This window comes from Watersipora subatra, chromosome 3 (genome assembly GCF_963576615.1).
Source record: "Watersipora subatra chromosome 3, tzWatSuba1.1, whole genome shotgun sequence".
NCBI lineage: Eukaryota > Metazoa > Bryozoa > Gymnolaemata > Cheilostomatida > Watersiporidae > Watersipora > Watersipora subatra.
The window spans coordinates 60,873,450-60,891,273 of record NC_088710.1 but is presented as its reverse complement, the minus strand read 5'-3'; the positions used below and the strand labels follow the sequence as shown (position 1 = coordinate 60,891,273).

The following is a 17,824-nucleotide window of genomic DNA, read 5'->3' as shown; positions in this document are numbered from 1 at the left end:
GTGGCTCCTAACATTCATTTTGAAGTTACTAAATGTTGAAATTTTTTGTAAGAGTCTATTGTGACAACAAATAAATCCTGTGCTATCTATAAGCTACTAATAGCAGCGGATTTGCACATCGATAACTATACTTTACCAATAGAGTGACTGGCCGCATTGAAATGCTCGAGCAAGTTGAAGTTGTCGCCTCTTTTTGAAAATACCCAACAGGTGGTAGATTGTTAAAAAAAAGAGAACTAATCATGCAGAAATTTAGTTTTTTTTGAAAAACAACCCTCAGTTAAAAAGTTATCAAAATTAAGTTTACTTCAAATGCAAAATAGTTCTGAAGATGCATATTTGTTGCATTATGTACTATTGACTTTTAGATGTAAGTATTACATTGTTATTTGTTATTTTCTATGTTTTATCAGTAAATTATACGCAATAAAACATCACACATACATGCACACGCATACACACAGACGTTTGTTGAGTCTCAGAATCAAACCTATGGCTGGCCAGCCTAGCAACTTTCTGTCAATATTTCAAAAATTATTTGGTTCAACAATTTCTTTTTTTGGTAGCCTTGAAGCTCATTCTTTTTTGAAACATTCCTTTAACAAAATATTAGCTTGCAGAGAGTGCTGGTAAAAAGACAGTTGCTGTCTCTCAAGCGAGGGCAAAAAACAAACTATGAGCCTTTATCAATAGCCCAAGAGGAATTAAAAATTGCAAGTTTTGTGGATTTAATCACATCAAAGGTAGGTGCCAAGCCTAGTGTGAAATTTGTGACAAATGTAAAATGAAGAGCCACTTCAAGGCCAAGTGTAGGTCAGAATGGTAGTATCGGCAAACAAAAAAAAGAAGTGAATACTGTTACCAGTAGACAACTATGGATGACTATGAATAAATACTTTGTCGGTACAGTTGCTAGTAACAGTGATACATCACAAGGCTGGTTCAAGGCATATCGAATCAAATATCCCATGAATGTTTCAGCAAGGATACCGGGTTCAGATCTACATGTAACAGAAATTAGTTAAGCCGACCAGCCATATTTTGGATATTAAAACATAATTATCATTTCAAGGCAAATGTTACATAATATAACAATTTGCTGCAATTAAAAATATTCTGTTGATACTATATCAATATTGTTAACAAGCAGATATCAGCCAGCGGTTCCAAAGCCAGTCAGATTGTAAGACACAATCAATGAGACAATTTTAAAAATAAAAACTTGGCTATAATCAACTGACCCAAACAAAAAGTAACGAGTTAGCATTGCCTACTCACTGAAAATTTTCTCTACGTATAGAAAACGGATAGGAAAACGACAAGGATATTACATGTATAGTGATTATAAGTATTTTTACATTGTGCTTCGTGATTGTGACTATACCAGAGAAATAGCCACGCATTTACCAATACATACAACATTCTAATATATTGCTAAGCTCTTCAAAACCTTTGGTCGAGTGTGCATGCTTTCCTGAGGCTAAATATATTACATGTGTGCGATGCATAATCCAATAATATTAAATTACCGCCATGTTGCTCTGCGTCGTTAAGGAAGCTCATAAAAGACTGGTACAAGGCCATCAACAAAATCGAATATATATTTGTAGATATGATTGGTCAGGCAGTCTCTTATGAAAAGTATGCGTTTGTTTATGTTTTTTTGTAGTTTGTATCGTAGGTAAAAGAGGTGTGGAACTGTCAATTGGAAAAAAGTTACCTATCATATAACATTTCTATGAAGTTGTTCGTTTTTCTGGTATGTCTGTATTTATTATACGGAGTCATGTAAAGCAACTTCTCAGAAACAAGGCTACGTAATATTTCCTGAAATCGAACTCATGATCGTGACTAAATAAATCTACTCGAGTATGAGCATTAGTAATGACTGATATAAACGATGAGAGTGATTATTCTTTGTCAAATCAGTTACCTGATAGATAGTCTGGAGAGAAGTTGTCAGTTTTGTTTACAGCTTTATGTGCAGAATTTTCTCGACAATTGTGTTATAAATGTCTCGTTTGCTAGTTTCAGCAATGTTCGTTTACATGTCAATAATTGTTGCATTAATGTGCTATATATTTTTATGTGCCTTTTTCTGCATGTTATACTAGCTGTTGTATTAAGGATTAACAAAAATATTTTTCATTGGATCACATACGATGTGTGTGAAACAGTGTTAACAGTTTGTTATAACACATCTTAGCATCTTTTCTTATGTCACGCTTTGTTACAGGTCCGAGAAGGATAAAATTTCATGATGTTTAGTGCAAAGTGCAACTATCCAAAACTAAAAACTAATTTGCGGCTGACTGTCAACAGGCTGAAACTACTAGAAAAGAAAAAAAGTTAGTAGTTATTTGGAGTAATTGCATTTATTACAACACTCCCATTATAAGCTTGTGCGTATCAATACTTGAGTAAACTGTATAAAAATTGTTGATTAATTGTTGGCACTTTCATATGTATGCTCCATCATCTATATACTGTATATATAAATCTCGGTGTCTGTGATGTGGTGGTTCTGTACATCAGTGTGTCCAGCTATCGCTTTTAAATTCTTTCAACATAAAGCTCGCGTTGCACTGGATTTGAACTCACAAAGATTGCAACTGTATGTTTGTAAACCAATTACCTAACCATAAGTCTACGAAGGCTCTTACAGTTCCACGTCTCTTACCATATACTCTATACCCTTTTCCCGGTTTCACATACTAAATGACGTATTAATTGATATATTGCGCCAATGGGTTATGATGCCCCTGTTGTAAAATGCTTTTCACCGAACTCTATAAAACACTCGCCATACTATATCGACAAAAGGTTTCTCTCAAAATTAAAATTTGGTGATTTGTGTACTAATTATATGCATTAATTTATTAAGAGATATACATTGCTCGCTAGCCATGGCGAGTTCAGCGTTATCCGTTATGGTATAAACGAATTCGCAAACAGGTGAGTGATGAAATTTTAGTTTCAAGTTTGCTAAATTACATACTAAAACTTCCTGTTGTGCGTGTTTAATAAGCTAAATTCATTTGAGTTAGATTCAGCGTTTATGTTACGCGTCTGTCTTGAAGCTAATAACTCTCCACGGCACATTCTGCACATAGTACATTGTAATGTTACATTTTCTTGCAGATCATAACCACAAAATATACTAAAGTTATTGTGGGTAACTATAGTTACTGTTCAGTTATTATATTGTTTTGTAACTATCTTTTAATGATGATAATTTTTACCAGATGTTTGCATTAGATAATGACAATGGGTTTCTATACCACTTACAATGGCAACACTGAAACGATCTAAAATCGTATAATTTTTTACCAAATAATTTATACCAAATAATTTTGTATTGTAATCGTAGGAAAACAGACATTTAATCATTACTTGCTAATGGTTTCACATTTACATTTAAACACCTTTACAGTTTTATTTTTCCTCTTAATTTATTTCACCAAAACACATCTTTCATTTTATGAAGTTTAAAAGTTACAGTTGTTAGAAAAAGTTTGAAAACTTTACAGATTTTTTTGTATTTTCTCTTCATTCGCTTGAACTGCACATATAAAAGTTGGAATGGTAAATGTTGTATTTGTTAAATGAAAATAAATTTTCTGTCCAAAGACTTTTTTATTACAAGGGCAATGCTGTCATTCAGTTAGTACAAAATGTTTGTGAGTATGTCTTTAACTCTCTTTAATATAGTTGAAACAAAAATGACATTTTTCTCCGTGTTAGGAGTCCTACATCTTCAAGGTTCCAGAGATTTAAAGCAAGGCATGGTCATTTGCACATATCTACTGGTAACTGTCAGTAACTGTGCGTGCTAGTCAACTGAAAACGTGCTTCGTATGTCAATTGAAACAAATTATCTGTTTTGCAGCTGAGTTAGCATTGAAGTCACGGAAAGAAATAGCCGATTATATTCAAGCTGGCAAAGAAGATCGTGCTAGAATACGGGTGAGAGATGTTTTTATGGGTGCAACAAGTTATTATTTTTTTAATTGCTGATTTGAACACATTGCAACCTTTTTTCATCATTAGCTGGTGATACAAGATAATTAAACCAAAGAAGCTCACTAAACATTTAATAATTCTGGTTTGCTAGTTCGGTTTTCTGTTTGCTAGTTAGGTTTGCTGTAAGTTGCTGATAGATTAATCATATCTCTGTACTAGGGTATGGTTTATGTGTGCACTATCATTGGCTCACGCACATAATACCCATCTGTAGTTGTTCTGTTATAAAGTGTATACCAAGGCAGGGAAGAGTATGAAAAGGAACAGCATAACTTTCAGCTGTGGACTAACCATGTCGAAACATAGTCTAGTCTTAGAGTATCAGCGGGTTCATGCGTGTTCCGTTTACCTTCATGAGTGCAATTGATAGCCGAACTGTTGTAACGCGCTTACTTAGAAATTATATATAGTAGCGTTACGATGGAGCAATATTAGGACACAGAGTATAGGTATGATGTAGTCTTACATGATATCGTCATGGTATACCAGATATTCTTATGATGTGGTGGTAACCCTTCAGTTTTTGTTGTGTAGGTGGAGCATGTGGTTCGAGAAGATTACATGGTAGAAGGAATGGAGATCTTGGAGATGTTCTGTGATATGTTGTTGGCTAGATTTGGAATTATTGAGCGTGTGAAGTAAGTTTGTCGAATCGCGTTCAATATCTAGTGCCTGGTACCTATGTTTGCTCCTTGATTTTTAACATATATTTTGCTTGAAGCTAATGTATTTATTTTAGCTAAATTGTGAGCATAACTCACCATTGCTATCTATAGGCTGTTCTTGCTGTCGGCAGCGCAATTATGGCATTGGAACTATTGTTTTAATATAAAGATGGCTTCTCATTGTTAACACTTTATACTAGCATCAACCTTGTCATTGCTTGGAATTTCTCTCATTCGTAATCAGACACCCCGCGGCATGCGTGTAAATTTTCAACATAAGCTGCTAATCTTCTTTTACAAAAACAATCCATGAATGCGTTGAGGGCAAAGGTCCTTAAGGCATGCGAAGGTACATTCTAATCACCTGGATGTTTAAGAGGCTGGATCTCTGGAACCAGACAGAGTTTAAAAACCAAATAGTTTTTGGCAACCTCGCGAAAGGCACAGAGCCTGTGTATGTGATGTTTTGATGAAATCAGTCAGTAAATGTGGATACGCAAGCATTTATTCGCACTAACAAAGACACAAATTATAACAAAATTGGATTTACTGATAGATTATTCTGTTGAGCGTGTTTGTTTCCTGTTTGTCAAATGCTAGAAGACTGCAGAGCGTCGATGGCTGGTTAATTTGTGTTTGAGTACAGCTGATAGCGGCTAAAGACTCAGTTGAGAGTTTACTGGCATGTAAATCAAACTCTTGTCTATAGTTGAAAGTGGAATTCCTCACTAACCAGCATTCTAATGACTGCTGTCCAGTTGTATCTGACTGCATATCGTGATTATTAGTTGACTATTGAGCCCTTCTCAGTTTTATGTGGCGCTGTGTTGTAGTGCTATGGATCCGAGTATAGAAGAAGCTGTAGCTTCTATCATATGGACTGAGCCGAGACTTTCTGCAGACATACCTGAGCTACTTATCGTAAGTGTTGTTAAATGCCTTATGTCACGCTGTTGTTTGGCTGTCATTTAGAGAAGACGAATCGTCGTACATATTGTCATCAATCATCTCACCCTCAGGAAGTTGACTAGCATGATTTGCTAATCTTTCAATGTTTACTGTTTAGTTGGGCAAAGTTATGCATGATGCGTCGTGTTGTAGATATCTAAAAACTTGATGGCACGATATGGGAAGGAGTACCACGCTGCATGCAAAGCCAACACCTTGAATGTCGTCAATGACAAGGTAGATATGTCTGATTCATTTACTACTAGTCTTTTTTGTACTTGTCAAGTAGTATTTTGCTCAGCTAAAATAGCGCATGATATCATATGAAGTCTGATAACAATGTCATTTAAATTTAAACGAAGCTGTTTATGTAAATAGATAAAATTGAAAGCAGATCTGAGACAAACATTTTACAAGCTTTGAAGGATAAGAGCTTGTTCATTTTTTGCTATATAACAAAACCAGTTTTTGCTGTTCATTCAAAGCAGCATTTAAATCACACCGCCTACACATTATTGCTGCTGCCTACACATTTTTGCTGTTGCGCGCTGCCACTACTAATTGCTAATAACAAAAAATTGCTAAAATATTTTGTTTAGTGAAGATAGAAACAGGAGATTATCTATTTAATTTTGGGAATATTTAAACACCTTCAATGAAAGCAGAACAAGTAATAAACTAACATAGCAATAGTGATATAATGTTTCTCATAGACAGTTAGCCCCTTATAGCCTCTATTCCATTGCAATACATACTCAAAGTATTATGTGTGTTGCCAATGCATCCTTAATACTATCTATTTTGACAGGTATATTGGGCTATTTTAAACCGTTTTACAAATGTTTTGCACCAAAAAAAATAGTGGTAATGCATTGCCCATTATAGCATCAGATCTTTTAGTTAGTCAACTAGCCAGCCACCCAGTCCACTTTTAGTTGTGCCATGGCATGCTGATCTATTGTACTCTTTTTCATGAGGAGACTACTCCGAACTCAAATTAACTTCCTTGTTCCATAACCCTTTAAACATAACGCACAGATTTTATAGCTGTCATCTTTCTTTTAAAGGTGTTTATAGTTTGCCCGATGCTGTCACCTTAATTCTGTGGCCTGTCTATCACATTTTATGTCTAGAAGATTACCTTATAAACTTATAAACTAACAACTAGCACTAGAACACCGCACTTCTTTAGCCATAGTACTTCCTTTTTAGCTCATGAGAAAGTTAAGCATCTACTCTCCACCGAAGATGCTAGTTGAAAATTATATGGTCGAGATTGCCAAGTCTTTCAATGTTGCCTTCCAGCCAGATCCTCTGCTGCTACTGGTGAGACCATCCTTACATGTAGATCTGGCCAGATATGCTATCAGCAGGTCTTTTAGACGTTAATTCTACCCCATGTATAAAGTGACATATCAATGCAGTGTTTAATATGTGTCGCGGTCACAGAAACCATGGTTAAGTCGCAAATCACGAAGTTGAGTTATCTGACTTTGAAGTTGCACTAACTGAATTTATAATATTGGTAACGATTTTTGTAACACGTGCATCTGGACCAATCAAAGAGTGATCTTTCTGAATCTGAAGTCAGTTTAGCCAATAGAAGTCTTCAACCCTCGGAAAAACCCTCTTAAAACCGTTACTAAACAGGAAGTATTGAAAAAGGGCGTCCGATAAATATTATCGTTTCTTTTTTGCCGATTTTAAAGATAACTCTGACATTTTGGACACTTATAAACAGTAGTTTGGTATTCCAACTGATGTCAAAAGCAGTAAAAGTAAAGGGAATCACGATGATAATTTCCTAACAATTTTTAAAAGATTATATTATTTAATCATAAGAATAATTATTCGATTTTATAAGATTATTATCAGATTTAATTATAAGAATAATTATTTGAATTCTTAATATCGAAGTATATAGTGACCGATAGTGTGCAATATGTTACTGTTGTTACTTTTTTAAAGATTTTGCTAATGATTTGGTTGTGCCCGATATCGCGGTACTGCCAAGCCGTTTTAAATATCTACAAAATTAAGTAATACATTTTCTTATAAATATACAGCTATTTCTGTGACAACCAGCTAAAATCTGTTTAGATTTTTGAATTCAGCGTAATTTTTTTTGAATAGAAACACAAAAATCTAGATGAATATCACAACCTCTTGATATTGGTTGCTATGACGTTTTGAAATGTAAACAAAATTGGGCATTGGTTTTCGTTTCTCAAACTTTAACACCAGTTTTTTTCGGAACTATGTTTTCGCACTAATGGTAAACATGCATTCAGTTTATTGACCATAAAATCTGCTGTAATTAAGCTAGAATCAAAATTATTTTTGCAAAATAACTGAGAATTTTCTTTTTCTGCTAATGTAAATAACTCCAAATCTTACAATCCCGATTTAACCATGGTTTCTGTGATCATGACCCATATGGTGATGTGTGCCAAAATTTGCCAATATAATAAACATGCTTCAATAAAAAGTGTATAAATGAAAGTTTTCAGTTAAGGCTTCCGTGCATCATACACGTTAAAATATATCGACAAACTTACAAATATTGGAATGATTTAGCATTGACCCAGAAGTATCCGTTTTAATTAACAGCGTTTGTCCTCAGACTTTGCAGACAACTGCACATGTGATAACGTATACGTGAGCAGTTCTAAAGAAAGAGTAGGTGGGATATTTATAAAATGACATACTTGAATTGCAGATGACAGTTCATTCTTGTTAGCGTGCGTATGTTACGCTTTGACAGTAGATTTCATTAGTATGGTTGTGATAACATATTGCAAAAAGAATTGTATGGAAAAGTCAAAAACTCACCCCGGAGTTGTCTGTACTCTGCTTATAACGTTCATTGGATAGGTGACATGTCCATAAAGTCATGGTCTGACGGTATTCGAGAACTAAAGCCTCTAGTTATAACTCCTTTTTAAGTAGCGTATTATTACTTAATGTCCGTGGGCAATTATATATATATACAGTCAAACATGGATAACTCGCCCACGGATAGCTCGAACACATGGTTAATTCGAACGGTTTCTTTGGTCCGTTTCCGCGTAATGATATATTGCTATAGATAACTCGAACTCAGCACTGTTAATTCGAACTGGTTTTTGCCCAACGGTTACCGAAACGGTTGTTATCGCTTTAGAAAATCACTTTATTCAAAGCCATAGAGGTAAACCTCATCTTTTCGTAATTAATAAGCGTCGTTATTACCACCATCGGCAAAATATTTTTGTCAACGACTTTTCTAAAGGTTTGGTGAAATTTGATTTATACTGCTATACGATGAATAGCACGGGCAAGCCGGGTCACGCGCGCAAGGATTTTCGCCATGCACATACAAAACAAAAACAGCATGTTTTTGTTTTGTATGTGCGTGGCGAAAATCCTTGCGCGCGTGACCCGGCTAGCCCGTGATGAATAGTTTTCTGACGTTGATTCCGTGTTGAATCAACGTCGGAATGTTGAATGTTTAAAACATCTTAAAAATTGTTGTAATTAAACGTATACGTTGTCTTAGCTAAAAAAACTGTTCATCGTTTGACCTAAACACAGAATACGTGTGTACATTCAATAAGTATCCATTCAAAAAGCGTGAGCGATATACAATGTACCGTAAAACCTCGTAAAACTTTTAATTGAACGGCCTCGGAGTGTTGCTTTTAACGAATCCCAGGTAAACTAAGGTAATCTTTGCATAAACTTCAAGAAAAATCGGCAAAATTGATCGTGGGTAAAACGTTCAAAAGAAAAAGATGGCTTTTCTTTTGAGTATTTCAACAACGATCAAGTTTTGCCAATGTCAATCAAAAAAACATCCTGGCAATAACATCACCTCAATCAACAAACCAATCTCAAGTGATAGAAAAATCTCTATACTTTTTGATAAAAACGTTTTAAACTTTACATTAGAAGCATTTAATTTGAAACAAGCCATTTGTGCTTTTGATTTATATTATAGATTGTATATGTACATGTATCTACTAATAAATAAGTAAATATATGGACTTGTGACAGTGCTCTGATAACTTGAACGCTCTGATAATTCGAACACTTTCGCTCGGTCCCGTGAAGTTCGAGTTATCCATGTTTGACTGTATGTATATACAGTCAAACATGGATAACTCGTCCACGGATAGCTCGAACACATGGTTAATTCGAACATTTCCTTTGGTCCGTTCCCACGTAATGATAAATTGCTATAGATAACTCGAACTCAACACTGTTAATTCGAACTGTTTTTTTGCCCAACAGCTACCGAAACGGTTGTTTTCGCTTTAGAAAATCACTTTATTCAAAGCCATAGAGGTAAACTTCATCCTTTCGTAATTCATAAGCGTCGTTATTACCACCATCGGCAAAATATTTTTGTCAACGACTTTTCTAAAAGTTTGGTAAAATTTGATTTATACTGCGATACGATGAATAGCACGGGCTAGCCGGGTCACGCGCGCAAGAATTTTCGCCACGCACATACAAAACAAAAATCGCATGTTGTTTTGTATGTGCGTGGCGAAAATCCTTGAGTGCGTGACTCAGCTAGCCCGTGATGAATAGTTTTCCGACGTTGATTCCGTGTTGAATCAACGTCGGAATGTTGAATGTTTAAAACGTCTTAAAAAATGTTGTAATTAAACGTATACGTTGTCTGAGCTACAAAAAACTATTCATCGTTTGACCTAAACACAGAATACGTGTGTACATTCAATAAGTATCTATTAAAAAAGCGTGAGTGATATAGAATGTACCGTAAAACCTCGTAAAACTTCTAATTGAACTGCCTCAGAGTGTTGCTCTTAACGAATCCCAGGTAAAGTAAGGTAATCTGCATAAACTTCAAGAAAAAACGGCAAAACTGATCGTGGGTAAAACCCCAAAAGAAAAAAATGTCTTTTCTTTTGAGCATTTCAACAACGATCAAGTTTTGCCAATGTCAATCTGAAAAACGTCCTGGCAATAACATCACCTCAAACAACAAACCAATCTCAAGTAATAGAAAAATCTCTATACTTTTTCATGAAAACGTTTTAAACTTTACATTAGAAGCATTTAATTTGAAACAAGCCATTTGTGCTTTTGATTTATATTATAGTTTGTGTATGTACATGTATCTACTAATAAATAAGTAAATATATGGACTTGTGACAGTGCTCTGATAACTTGAATGCTCTGATAATTCGAACACTTTTGCTCGGTCCCTTGAAGTTCGAGTTATCCATGTTTGACTGTATATATATATATATATATATACATATATTATATATAATATATATGTAGCGCATCAGTTATAACATTATCTATGTGCATTATCTACCTTGAATATCCAACTGATACAAACACGGAGAGAAAATGTCAATATATAATGTTTTGAAAAGCTTCACACCCATAGATAATTCTATAATCAGTGTGCTATATATATATATATATATATAATATATGTATAGATGTGCTATATATATTATATAACACATCTAAATATAATATATATATTATATATATAGATTATCTAATTAAAATTTTATTATATATATAAATATATATAATAAAACATATTTTATATACTATATATATATAGCACATCGATTATAGCATTATCTATGGGTGTGAAGATTTTCAAAACATATATTGACATTTTCCCTCCATGTTTGTATCAGTTGGATATGCTGCTTGAAAACATTAGCAACATAACATAACAGCTTTGCATCACTTTAATTTATTAAAACTTGTTTTTATTTTAACTTTGACCAAGTTGTGCAGTTCATATCCACAGTAGACCCTCTATAAGTCCCATTTTTTGACATGGGAAAATCAAAGAAATCATCAAATACGATTTTTTAGGATGATTTAAATCAATGATTTAAATCACTTGATTTTAATCGGTCAGCCCTGAGTATTTTGGAGAATGTATGCTTACAAAAGGCATTCATGTTTTTGCTTCTAGCAATTTGTTTCACATGTTTTATACTTTTTAACAGATTAAAACAAAATTTTTAATTGTAAGTGCACAATTATAGTATCATTAAAAATCTATTATACAAAGATCATTAACAGAATTTTTAAAAATTCATTGTTACTATTCTGCCTCAATTTATTCTTAACAATACACTGGGCTTGGTGCTGACATAGGCTGATTGGCATAAAGGTTGGGTTATGGGTAATCTACTGCACAACAATCACCTTTACATGCTAATCTTTTCAGGGAGAGGATGGCGGAGTTCCACTGGATGATTTAATTGGCTTGGGGGTTGATTACAAACTACCCCCACCTAATGGTGGGAGCGGAGGACATGGATATCCGCCTCCTGGTGGTAATAGCGGTGGATATCCACCCCCTAGTGGTGGATACCCTCCTCCTCCTGATGGTAGCGGTGGTGGTGGATATCCACCACCTGGTGGTAGCGGAGGTGGTGGATACCCTCCTCCTGGTGGTAGCGGAGGTGGAGGTATGGCTTATCCAGCAGGTTCGCCTGCCTCAGCCTCTGGTTCAGGGCCCTTTTCACCTGTCGGTGGAGTTGCGGTGTTGCCCACCAACCCTCCAGGACCATCTGGAGCCTCGGCATACCCTTACAACCAAGGTTTCACCAGTCCTGGAGTAGGGTGAGTTTTTCTCTAGTTACATACCGATTGCTATAGTTGCCAAGAGGAGTAGATACAGCAGGTCAAGTAATCATACTACATGGTTCAAGATCCGTTGATATTCATGTGTTTGCATTGTTGTTTTCTTGTTGCTGTCTTTGTGGATCTTGTTATGCCTTTTTTTATAGACAAGCTCCACCTGTGCCATCAATGGCTCCTGTTGGCAGCATTCCAGGTCAGCCTGGTCAGCCAGCTCAAGGAGGATTTAATATTCCTCCCGAAAATGGAGGACATCCTGCTGGACCTACTCAATCAGTTGTAAGTTTTATTCTATGATGTCCATATGTAATTCTATGGCTAATAACTGCATCCTCTACTTCTGACTCCTACCATGCTGGTGTGATTTGGGATATCAGGAAAAATTATTGACAAACTTGCTTATCTGTTTCACATTTTGTTATTATTTTCCCTACAGACTTATTACTTGATTTGCAAGCAACGACAGTGCAACTATTGATTGCCTATGTTCATAGCCTACCAGTGTGAGTCTCGCATAAATAACACCTTTGAGGTTTAGGTTTCGTAGAGCATGGGCTTTTAGGTAGCTATTCACTTTCTTTTCTGTAGATCTGGATAGGATCTAGCTCAGGTGTTCAAGTCTTTTACATTCAAATCTATCGATATGTCATCTACACTTCTAAAAAATATTCTATAAAATTATTTTTTGTAAATTTTTTAATTATTAAATAGAAATAGGAAAAAATTGATTTAGCAAATAGCTTTTGAGACAACATCAACGTTTTACAGGAGTGACTCCGTAAAACACAACTTTGAATTTTACATGCTGAGCCATTTTTCTGCAGGACTATCATTGCTCTCATCTGCAAACCAAAAAATTAATGGATCAAGTTGGCTCAGTTTAAACTCTACATGTGACTTCATTTAAAAGATCTCTTGCTCGATATATTTGTCTACATCCTGTGGACCAGACTTTGAACTCCCTCTCGAGTTCTTGTCTGATTTCTCTCATTTAATAGTCAGAAATAAGGTAACAAATGAGAAAAAGACAACTGAAAGTTTCAGTGTACTAGATGTGATGAAGATCATCATATCTACCATCACCTTCTTACTAAAAGCCAACATATGAGCTAATTATGTACCTGATTAAATGTTTGATAAGCGATGTGCTGACATAAAAATGCAAGCTGAAAATAACTGGAGCTATCAGCAAGTGGTCTTTATAAAAGCGTTGAATACAAGGTCATTCTAATTTCCATGTCTAGCTACACTATAACCATTAGTGATGTTGCCTATTGATGGTTCTAAAATAGCCAGCATGTACTTCCTAAATTATATTTTTGTTTTATATTAGTAGTTATCATTTTTAAAGTGCAATAATACATTTTTGTAAGACGTACGAGGGGCGATTGTAAAGTTCCAGGAATTGTCTCAGTACACAAAAACCGTTAATCGTAATTACCTAATTTAAACTGTCCCCTTCAAAGTAATCGCCTGAGCTTGCTATGCACTTGTCCCATCTGTGTTTCCACTGATCCATGCAATACTGGAAATCACTTTCCGTGAGGCTTCGGAGTTGTCTCGTCACATTTTCTTGAATAGTTGGTATGTCGTCAAATCTTTCACCTTTCATTGTCAATTTGATTTTGGGGAATAGGTAAAAGTCACATGGTGCTAAATCAGGTGAATAAGGGGATGGTTAAGCACAGTCGCCTTATTTTTTGCCAAATCCTGACGTACCATCAATAAGGTGTGAGCCGGAGCATTTTCATGGTGTAGGGACCAGTCACCTGAGAGCCACAACTCTCGACGTTTCCTTCTGATACTGTCTAAGTCTTATCAGACTTGTCTTTGTACACATGCTGATTCACAGTTTGACCATGTGGCAGAAATTGTGTACGACACCTCTGATGTCGAAAAATGTTATCAGCAGCGTTTTTACATTTGAGCGAGACATTCTAGCTTTCTTAGGCCTAGGAGAGCCAGGGGATTTTTATTGAGAACTTTGTGATTTGGTCTCTGGGTCATATCCGTAGACCCAACTTTCATCCCCAGTCACAACTTTGGAAATAAAGTCAGGATCTTGTGTTAAAGCATCTTTTAGTTCGATACAACAGCTAACTCTTTTTTCTTTTTGGTCGTCAGTGAGCAGTTTGGGTACCATCTTTGCAGAGATCCTTCTCATGCCTAAATCTTCAGTGAGAATAAGATGAAATGTACCATAAGAAAGCCCACTTTCTGCTGATATTTCACGTATAGTCAATCGCCTATCTCCCATCACCTGCTGCCTCACAAGGTCTGTGGCAGTCGTGGTCCTTGAAGTTGCCGGTCTGCCCATGCGGTCATCATCTTTAATACTTGTTCTTCCCTCTCTAAATTTTTTGTGCCATTCATAACAGGCTGTTTTCTTAAGGGCAGAGTCTCCATAAGCTGTTTGTAACATTTGGAGCGTCTCAGCACCGGACTTTCCAAGTTTTACACAAAATTTTACACAAACACGTTGCTCTTCTACTTCATTCATTTTGGAAAAGTCTGACGGAAAATAAAAAATGACTTTGACATTGCTTACTATAACTTCATTGCGGGTGCTCTGACAAGCGTAAAGCTTTGGCTATGGGGAAATCCCGTGCTGCTTAGCAACATGGAACAATCAAAACAACTGCACATGGTCTTATATTTGACTAGGAAAACGATTCCGGAAACTTTATGATCACCCCTCGTATATATTGTTTTATACGTGATTATAAGGGATTTATAGTTGAGTCCTTTTATTATACAGCCACCATTATCAGGATACAATCAAGCAAGGAAGAAGAAATAGAATTGTGGGTAAAATATAAGTTGAATAATAATAAAGACGAGCAGACAACTCTAAAACATAATCCAACATTATCTAAACTACTATGATATAATAATATTTGAACAGTATATGGTGTTAAAATATTTTTGAAAAATAAGCAATATTTTTATAGAGTGGTTGAATATAATAATTATTAGCTTACTAATTGATCTAGATTGTTCTATTTTAAGCCACCTACTCCATTAAACTTCCTGTACAGATTAATGCTAACATATTTGGCAGTTGCACGGACTAGTGAGTAAATATTTTAGTTGTAGTGTAATTATGTATTAAATACAAGGCTCTTTACAGTTCAACACAGTGTACTCGTATATCTCACCCATGGTGGATTCATTATACACTATCATTCTTGATTTATTCTTTTTGTTAGTCGTAAATAAGCTATGTGCTTGGCACAAGAAATTTCATCACTGCCAAGCCATTGAGGCAGATGGCCTGTTCAAATTCGTCTGTCATTCCGTTATAGAAAATATAGGTGCATAAAATATACTGTTGCATTTCTACTATAGATTTTGGAAAGTCCAGATGACCTGCCTCTTACATATTTTAGGTTTTTTGCTATCGTTGACTTGAACAACTTCATTCTCTTTGCTGTAATTTCAGACATCACCACCTACTTACAGCGAAAAGTCTCATCCTCCTAACTACTCCTCTTTGAATGTAAGAAATAACCTCTCAAGCGAGCCTGGTACGTATCCTTCTAGCCTTCAAAAGGTTCCTGGCCTGTACATTTTCACTGCTGCTGTTCCATGTTATGCTACTGCAATGTGTTGGTAGAGCCATTCATTTGATTCGTAGATGGAGACATACCAAGCTTGCCAGAGATTCCTGGAGATGGCTTAAATCTACCAAGCGTGCCTAGTAGCGCTAACCCAGGTGCTTCTCCGCGAGCTCCAGGTGCAGGCGACCCTACAACTCCCGGTGATATTGACTTTGATGATTTGGCTGCTCGTTTTGAAAAGTTGAAAAAAAAGAAGTAGTACACATCAAAAATTTCCGATTCATGAACTTCTGCTTATTTTTATATTGTATTGTTTATTGCTAAAAAAAACCTTTAATCAGGAACATGGTAAATGAGAACATTTGTATAAAAATTATATATAAATAGGCCAATATATAGTGAGATCAAGTGTTGAATCACATTTTGTTAATTTGGTGTGTAAGTGTTTCTTCTATTTGTGTTTATGCGCATTCGGTGTTTTCTTGAAGGCAGTGTTGGAGGGTTGTGCCGCATTTGATTGCTCAAGCCGCTATGGTGAGATAAGCTTTTGCCACGGCTGTTTGCACGTTCTCGTGCCATTGCGGCAAACGGAGATAGTGTTGGCCCATTTTGTGGTTGAAAATCTGTTTTTACTACCTGATTTGTTAAGCTTGGACCACTGTTTCCAAAGTTTTGCATTAATACTGTATTAGGGTTTGCTGACAAAATGGGTTCCTGGAAAGCTTGATCTATTTCAAGTGTATTATTCAGCATCGACTGTCGCCCGTGTAAACTCTGCTGCGCTAGAAGCCTCGCGTTCAAATTTTGGATTGCAACCCGATCCATTGATTGTTGTACAAGGCTGCTTTGGTGGGATAGGACAGGAGGTAAACCAATGGTTCCATGCTGCTGCCAAAAGGTCTTGTCAATCGTTAAACCTGAAGCAGTGTTGCGCTGTTTTAGGATTAGCTCTATTTCACTGGCAGGCCTCACATCTCTTGCCATTATTTTACTTTTTTTTCTGTGAACTCCAGCAATTCTTTCCTTTTCCACTGCAGACCGCCAGCAACAAAAACACCATACCTGTCAAATGGCAAAAAACTGCTGCGTTAAGGAAGAGGTTATTTAATATTCCTAGGCCATCAACTTCTGATGCTATCTGTAACCCATGTTTGTGTCTTCCCCAGCTATTAATGCTACCTGCTGCCCCATGTTTATATCTAATCGATCGTCACACTGCAAGCCACATGTTTATGTTGTGGAACATATCAAACATTTTAATGACTTGCTGGAATGATACTATTCCTATGGATTTTTGCATGATGAAAAAATGACTTTGGAAGGTTTATTTCACATGCTCATTGGACTACCGGATATCATGTTTTGATTACACTCATACATTTGCCAATTTTGTCAATTGCAAGTTGTCCATGTCAAGTCTTCAGCGTTAATCCTTACTACTTTATCGCCATTAGTTTTGTAAAGCCTCGATAAAGACAGATTTGTTAGCAATCTCATGTTATCAGATGGAGAATCGTCATTTGAAAATAGTACATGAAAACCCTTAACTATTGTAGTCACTAGTAAAAGCTACCTACTATGACTAAACTGTGACTATGTTCTGATGGTATATGGAACCGGCAGAAACTTATCAATATTGTGAACTCTTAACGCCTTCGTACATCAACATATTTATCTCTCCATCGTGAAACAATATTTATGCACAAGACTCTGTTACTATCACCTCATATACTTTCGTATTCACCTCAAACTTATTCAAATAAGCATGGTAGTAAGACAACATCTGAATGGGTTCACACAAACCTCTCCTAAATAGCCGAGTCTCATTCAAATTTATGCAATTAGTAAACATTAATTACAACCTTCAGGAATGTTCGCCTACCTAGTGAGAATTGTAACTATTATTCTAAAATAATGACGCAGACAAGTAACACATACATAAACTTTAGCAGACATTTACCGCCAATGCCGCCACACAGAAAGAGATGGTGAGTG

At 35.8% G+C, this 17,824-nt stretch overlaps 1 protein-coding gene across 2 annotated transcripts; it reads left to right on the top strand.

The window, feature by feature from the left end:
* The first annotated feature begins 1,866 nt into the window (after nt 1–1,866).
* LOC137390015 (IST1 homolog) lies at nt 1,867–16,245 on the top strand. 2 transcript variants are annotated; one of them, XM_068076238.1, is made up of 11 exons: nt 1,867–2,348; nt 3,890–3,966; nt 4,558–4,661; nt 5,522–5,609; nt 5,790–5,873; nt 6,849–6,962; nt 11,854–11,989; nt 12,059–12,251; nt 12,419–12,548; nt 15,712–15,796; nt 15,907–16,245. In XM_068076238.1, the coding sequence occupies exons 1-11, from the start codon at nt 2,258–2,260 to the stop codon at nt 16,086–16,088; spliced, it is 1,284 nt and encodes a 427-aa protein (XP_067932339.1). In that variant the 5' UTR covers nt 1,867–2,257; the 3' UTR covers nt 16,089–16,245. The 2 variants fall into 2 exon arrangements, with proteins under 2 accessions (XP_067932339.1, XP_067932338.1); XM_068076237.1 differs by having other exon boundaries at nt 1,869–2,348; nt 11,854–12,251.
* Nucleotides 16,246–17,824: the final 1,579 nt, after the last annotated feature.

Bases quoted from the DNA above. Each gene is read 5' to 3' on its own strand.
- LOC137390015 (XM_068076237.1), top strand. From the start codon at position 2,258: ATGATGTTTAGTGCAAAGTGCAACTATCCAAAACTAAAAACTAATTTG. The intron at 2,349-3,889 runs GTTAGTAGTTAT...TCTGTTTTGCAG, and splicing joins ACTACTAGAAAAGAAAAAAA to CTGAGTTAGCATTGAAGTCA. The intron at 5,874-6,848 runs GTAGATATGTCT...CTTCCTTTTTAG, and splicing joins TGAATGTCGTCAATGACAAG to CTCATGAGAAAGTTAAGCAT.